The following is a 7,500-nucleotide window of genomic DNA, read 5'->3' as shown; positions in this document are numbered from 1 at the left end:
ATATACTGTAAGCTATCATCCCTGATATGAAACGATTCCTGTTCCAAACATAATTGATATTCAAAAGAATACAATATATTTTCGAACGTTTTATTTGCATTTTTATTATGAATGAATTCAATAAAATAAACAGAGCCGTGAATTACACGAATTAAAAAGCATTACTTGAAGTAAATCATTTAGATAGATGAAATTATTGTGAATTACACAATAGGAGTTACTTTGAAAGATTCTGCTGTAAAAATAAAATTTTTCTCACTGTTTCATATAACCATTACCATGAAGCACGTGGACCCTGGCCGTGGCAGGAGCACCTCCCTTGGGCATACAGGTATAGTTGCCAGCATCCGACAAGGTCGCTCTCTGGATAAGGAGGGCAGATCTGGTTACTTCTCCGGCTTCTGTTAGGACTGTCACTCCACCTCGAACTGAATTGTAACGCACTTCCTGAAGGTTCAAAAGGAATTGTCTCACTTCCAAGTGATTTAAAGATATATAGTTTGATATGTTCATTTGAAAAAGTTTTCATGCATTGTCAATGGATTTCGAATTTAAAGACTACCTCGTTTTATTATATATGAAGGACTCTTTCACATAAAAACCAATTGTCTTGCTTGTATAAAACCAATTCAACAATACACGCACACACATTAAAGCAACGCAAAATCCAATATATGTCTATTTTCTATTAAAAGCTAGCATTCGTTTATATATATATATATATATATATATATATATATATATATATATATATTTATATCTATATCTATATATATGATATATATATATATCAATATATATATATATGATATATATATAGAGATATATATATAAATATATATATATATATATATATATATATATATATATGATTATATATATATATATATGTATATATATATATATATATATATATATATATCGATATATATATATATATATATATATATATGTATATATATATATATATATATATATTTATATATACCAATATATATATAAATTTATATATACACACACACACACACACATATATATATATATATATATATATATATATATATACATATATATGTATATATATATATATATATATATATATATATATATACTGTATATATATATATATATATATATATATATGTATATATATATATATATATATATATAAATACATATATATATATGCATATATATATATATATATATATACATATATATATATCTATATATATATATTTATATATATGCATATATATATATATATATATATATATATATATATATATCTACATACGTAGGAAATCTCTTAAAATATTAGCCGTCATTTTAACGTGTCCCAAACATATATTGTATATATATATAAATATATATATATATATATATATATATATATATATATACATATATATAATATATAGATACATATATATATATATATATATATATATATATATATATATAATATAAATACATATATATATATATGTGTTTATATATATCTATTTAAATATATGTATATATATATTTTTTGGCTCAAGCCATGTCGTCCTGATGGAAGTTCCTACAGGGTAGCTTCCTAGGGTATATTACAACTACGGCAATATTCCCAGAGAATTTACCTTAAGGTACCAGAATTCTAACTCCTGGAGCGAGTATCCCTCGTGAAAGGGATATCACGACATATCAGAGGACGTATTCTAGACACGTCACATGGCAATATACATCCTGGACAGAGATTTCGTCTCGTAGGAGGTGATTGACGAGATACGAATTCGGGAAAGAAAAAGGGGAGCCGCTCCCAAGGCTTCCCTATCCCCCGATTCGTATGCGTGCCTGGTGCCAGGCCATCTGTATTCCTTTTTGCGTAGCTTAACAACTCGGTGTGTTTTCCTGTTTTTCTCGCAAATCATGTATTTATTCGGCTTTTCATGGCTTCTCCGTCTTCGTTGGCCTCTGATAAGTTGAGTATAGTGTCTGTTATGTATAAATGTAGGCTCTTGGTAAAATTTTGAGTGATTAATAGGATTAATCTTTGATACAAGAGCCGTAGCCTACCAGAGGTGTCCTGGACACTGTTGCTCGCTAGGTATAAATTAGTTAGTCAGAGCGACATTCCTGGTTGTTTTGCTTTAATAAATTTTAGCTATTTAGCTTTACATAGGATTTCCTTTCGTGCTTAGTATTATTTGGCGAAGTATTCGCCATTCTGGCCTACGCTAGGCCATGTAGCCTAGTCGTTTGGTCCTAGTACTTCATGCATGATTTTGGTTTTTCCGAGTGTAATTAAAATTTTATTGAAGCTTTAGGCTATATTTTATACATTTTAGACTGTGTGGAATATTTCCAAGATTGTATACGTGTGAGTTTCGGTGAATTAGGTAATCGATTCTCTTGGTGCCTAGGCTAATTGCTTATGGAGCCTTAGTATACTTTATCATACTCCCCGGTTGCTTTCTTTTCTTCGGAGAAGGTATGCAATCCCTTTCCCTCTGTTTAAGCCTTGGGCTTATCCCTAAGTGGTTTTTTCAGAATTTATTTTCGATAAAACTATACTAGGGTGTTACTGTACCTTCCTGTTCCTGTAGTTATGGTTCAAGAGGGACAGAACAACAGAGTTTTTAGTCTGAGTCTGTGTTGTCTGGCTTGGGGCAGGGTCCCCCTCGCTGACCTAACACATACAAAGGGAGCTTAGCTCCCTTAGATCACTACCGAAGGTTTCTGTATTTATGATTCCTTCTTTTGTGATCTACCAGACTAGTCCTGTTGCTGTTCTCGGGGAGGATAAGTTCTTCCCTTGGGAGTAGCAACGCCTTCCTTGCTTTGGTGCTCTGGAAGCTGGCAAGTATTGCTGGCCTTTCCCCTTAGATCTCCCTTAGGCTAAGATAAGTTTCTTGGCTGCGGGTGATCTGTCACTAAAGCAAGGTTTGCAGGACTTTCTTGTCCCTTCCCCCTCTATCTCCGTAATGGCCTAGCCATTACTGTACTGTACCTTGCCGGCCGGCAGAGCTGGCCGGCAGGGGTCTTACTGTACTGTACGTCGGTCGACTTCTGGACCTAGTATAGGTTGGGATGTGGAATTGACTCAGCCCATTGCCGGCCGGCAGAGCTGCTGGCCGGCAAGGGTCTTATGTTTTCGAGTGCTGCCCGGACCTCTCTTGGTCCCTCATCCATGCCTGCCGGCAGAGCCGGACGGCATTGGTCAAGGAAGCCTGAATTAGTTTCTCCCCTTCCTTATATGCACTCTTTCGGTTGCCGGGCTTGGAGGTAGTGTACACTCTTATCCCGGCATCCATTCTTTTTCTTCTAGTGCTGTACCTGTCCCGGCTGCCGGCTGCCGGCCTATGAGGCCGGCAGCCGGGCAGGTGTAGTCTTCTGGTTCTTTTGCTGCCGGCTGGCATCGGTCTGTTACCTTTGCCGGCCGGCTTATGTCAGTCCTTGTCTGCCGGTCACCAAGAGTGTGGCCGGCAGCTGGGTACTACCTTGTGTAGTTGCTAGCCGGCAGCCATTGCCGGCAAACACTGGCTGTTACCGGCCGGCAGTTGCTGCCGACCGGCACAGGCATTTGAACCAGAGTGCTGCTGCCCTATAGCTGTTGAGTAGTATACTTTAAAGCTAGTTGTGGTGTGTGCCGGCCGGCAAAGGCAGGCCGGCACACATCCCCCTATACTGTACTAGTATTCTTCTGTATAGCATATACAGTAAGAAGAAAACTATAGTAAGGGTTTTGGTACAGCACTGTATCTTCTAACACAATTGTGTTTTCTTGCACACCCCTTTGCTGTTGCCCTCAGATAGGAAGCTGAGTTCTTCCCTGTCTATTATCCAAGATTTTAAAATCATTGCTTAGGTGTGAGCTCCACCTGTTTCCTCTGGAAACCTTGCATTGGTTACTCTAGAAGAGATAAACCATTTTTGATTTTATTATCTGGAAGGCTGCAACAATGGGTTGTGAGGGAAACACAAGTGTGTGTCTTTCCTTTCTGAATTGTTATGCTATACTATGCATATCCAGTGATACATAGTTCACTTGATACTCATGGAAATTTCTTCTCTTTACAGAAGGACACTCCGAAGTAGGAAGTGCTTTCTGCAATGTCAGCAGCAAGAACCTCTGCGGACATGAGTTTTGTAGGAGACACGCAGCATACGCTGTCTCCAAGGATGATCTCCGGTATTGGGACCCTCAGGTATGTACTGTGTGCACTAACCTGATTAATGAGACAATTAAATAGCTAGGAAGAAGCTTCGTACCTGGGTAAGGGGCTTCCAAAAGAACACTTCTGGCCCTTATCTTCCAAGTGAGAAGATGAGGGCGTATCCTTTCCCTAAGGCATCAGCTGATGCAGTGATTCCCCAGCCTCAAGAGGAGATCCCCTAAGTTCAGATCCAGGTGGATGCTGAAGTCGCGGTCGCCATGCAAGACATCTAGCTAGATGACAGGATGTCTGATGTGGACGGGTGTCAGGAGGAAGACCTCCTGGCAGAAGCCCAGGATGAAGTTCAAGCCCCTCTACATCGGCCGGTCTCCCAGTAGAGCTGGGACAGGCCCTCTCTTCTATTGTTGGAATGATCCAACAAATGCAAAAGGAGAATCAGGGGAAGGCGGCTGCAATGGAACTGCGAATGCAGTGCCTTGCAGAATCACATGGGCCCCAGAAAAAGCTCAATGTGAAAGACCTTCCCTTGTGCTCAGATGCTAACCCATGGAGGTATGCTGAGCACATGCCGATGACAACTGGAAAGATCGTCATCTCGGATAAGCTGGGCTCAGTTCCCCTGGAGGGTGGAATTCTGGCCCAGCAAGGCATCATATCCGGACTGTTATGTCCGGCTGAGGAAGGAACCAGCTTCAAAGGAGGAGACAGAGCCGAAGGAGGTCATAGTGATGGACCATGCTAAGGCTCAAGCTCTACTTTCATCCTCGATGAAAGAGAGGGGCTTCTCTAACTCAAAGGTAGCTGCATTGAATAGGAAGCTCCCTTCCTTTGTGTCCTCGTCTACTAGAGCCTTCCCCTTTTTTACAGAAAAGGTTTCTGGCTGTACTAAAAGCAATCGAGGCCGGCAAGTCTTGCCCCTCCCTAGAGGAGTGTAAACCCTTGTCGCTGGCCCTGCCTATGGACCACAAAGACTGAAAGAACGTCCATCTTACGTTCTCAGTGGGAAATTTGGAGGCTGATATTGCCGGACGTCAGTTCGGCAAGGACCCCCCCTAAGCTGTCTGACTTTCTTTTGCGAAGTGAGTTCGATACAAAAGAAAGACTGACTGCCTCAATGTCTCTTCAGAAAACTCTCGAGACGATGGCAAGTGACCCCAAGATCCATGAAAAGTTCATGGTAGTGGCCAAGCCTCATCTGGCCACAGTGACGAAGGACCTTTATGGCTTCGTCAAGGCAAGGAGAGCTTGTAGGGAGTTCGTGTTTACCTCGGCTACGGTGAGGCACGAGCTAAAGAAACTAATCTCCTCCAACATTTGGGGAAAAGACCTTTTTCCCTACCGACTGGGTCAAAGAAGCTGTTGATAAAGCCGCCTTGGAGAATAGAAACCTTCTCCAGAAGTGGGGCCTGGCTATCAAAAGAAAGTCTTCCCCGGATGAGGGTTCTCAACCAAAGAAGAAAACTATGAGGACTAGGCTACCGTCTCGGCCAGCCAAGCCTCTTAGACAGCAACAGCAACTGCAATTGCCATTGCCCCCAGTGCCCCAGATCGTGGCACAAACCCCGACCACCTTTCAGTGGGTACCCCAGGCCGTGTCGACACAGTCCACGGCATTCACCTCAGCGTTCGAAGGGCAGTCTACTTCCTTTCGAGCAAAGCCTAGAGGAGCAGCCAGAGGCTCGTCTAGACGCCCCTCAAGGGGAAGGGGATTCAGGGGTGGTCATGGTCAGGAAGGCAAGACCTCAGGACGGCAGTCCAAGCGAGGTGATACCGGTAGGAGGGAGACTTCTGAAAGTTCGGGATCGGTGGACCTTCGATCCCTGGGCCCACAGCCTACTCAAGAATGGACTGGGCGGGAGCTGGTACAGCACTCCACCCCCGTGCCTTCGGTTTTTCCAACACTCCACCCCCGTTATGGAGGAGTACGTTCAAGAACTGTTGGAGAAAAAGGGTGAAGCCCATCAATTTCTAAGGGAGGCTGTTTTGTGTTCCCAAGAAAGACTCGGAAAAGCTCAAAGTCATTCTGGACTTGTCGCCACTTAACAAGTTCATAGTGAATTGCAAATTCAAAATGCTAACACTGCAACACATAAGGACCTTACTGCCCAGGAGGGCATATTCCGTCTCTATAGACTTGTCAGACGCCTACTGGCACATTCCAATTAGCCATCGACTCTCCCCCTACCTAGGGTTCAGGCTACAACGAAGACTATACGCCTTCGGAGCCATGCCATTCGGGCTAAACATAGCCCCAAGGATTTTTGCGAAGATTGCGAGCGTAGCTCTCAAACAATTTCGCCTAAAGGGAATTCAGGTAGTAGCCTACCTGGACGACTGGTTGGTGTGGGCAGCATCCGAGACAGAATGCTTGCAAGCTTCCAGTCAAGTGATCCAGTTCCTAGAGTACCTAGGCTCAAGATCAACAGAAAAAGTCTTGACTTTCTCCATCTCAAAAGTTCCAGTGGCTGAGAATCCACTAGGACCTTTTGTCACACCGTTTCTCCACCTCGGCGAAGAAAAGGAAGGAGATAGCGGGTTCTGTCAAGAGACTTCAAGATTCCGAAAGGATATCAAGACACGAGCAGGAGAGAGTACTGCGCTCTCTCCAGTTTGCTTCGGTAACAGACCCAGTGCTAAGAGCACAGCTAAAGGATGCAATCGGAGTTTGGAGAAGTTATGCATCAAACGCGTGAAGAGATCTGAGAAGACCAGCCGCTTCGGCTAAGTACTCTTCTCAGGCCTTGGTCCCAAGCCAGACATCTAAAGAAGTCAGGTTCTTCTTCAGCCACCTCCCCCGTCGGTGACGATTCACTCAGACGCCTCGAAGGAGGGATGGGGAGGTCACTCTCATCGGAAAAAAAGTCCAGGGGACTTGGTCCAGGCTATTCAAGACCTTTCACATAAAACTTTCTAGAAGCTAGGGCAGTGCTCCTTACCTTAAAGAAAGTCTCCCTGCGTCATTCGATCCACATAAGGTGGTGATTGACAGCGAGGTAGTTGTGAGATACTAGAATCGACAAGGATCAAGGTCACCACCTCTCAACCAGGTGATGTTGGCCGTCTTCCGATTGGCGGAAAAGAAGAAGTGGTACCTGTCGGCAGTTCACCTTCAAGGAGTCCGCAATGTGACAGCGGACGCTCTATCCAGGTTCACACTGATAGAGTCGGAATGGTCCTTAGACGCAGGATCATTCTCCTTCATTCTGAATCAGTCCCAGAACTGCAGATAGACCTCTTTGCGATGAAAGACAACAAGAAGTTGCCCCTGTACGTGCCCCTTACGAGGACCCCTTAGCGGAAGCAGTGGACGCGATGTCCCTCGACTGGAACAGATGGTCCA

At 43.2% G+C, this 7,500-nt stretch overlaps 1 protein-coding gene across 1 annotated transcript in view; it reads right to left on the bottom strand.

The window, feature by feature from the left end:
• Positions 1–7,500, bottom strand: part of LOC137617090 (protein sidekick-like) — a 154,773-nt gene that overhangs the window by 3,682 nt on the left and 143,591 nt on the right. Inside the window, exon 9 of the mRNA XM_068346927.1 lies at positions 279–447. Within this exon, the coding sequence (XP_068203028.1) occupies positions 279–447 (169 nt within the window). The remainder of the gene's footprint in view (positions 1–278; positions 448–7,500) is intronic.

The sequence above is a fragment of the Palaemon carinicauda genome, chromosome 23 (genome assembly GCF_036898095.1).
Source record: "Palaemon carinicauda isolate YSFRI2023 chromosome 23, ASM3689809v2, whole genome shotgun sequence".
In the NCBI taxonomy this organism is placed as follows: domain Eukaryota; kingdom Metazoa; phylum Arthropoda; class Malacostraca; order Decapoda; family Palaemonidae; genus Palaemon; species Palaemon carinicauda.
The sequence above is the reverse complement of the archived record's forward strand: the minus strand, read 5'-3'. Positions and strand labels throughout refer to the sequence as shown.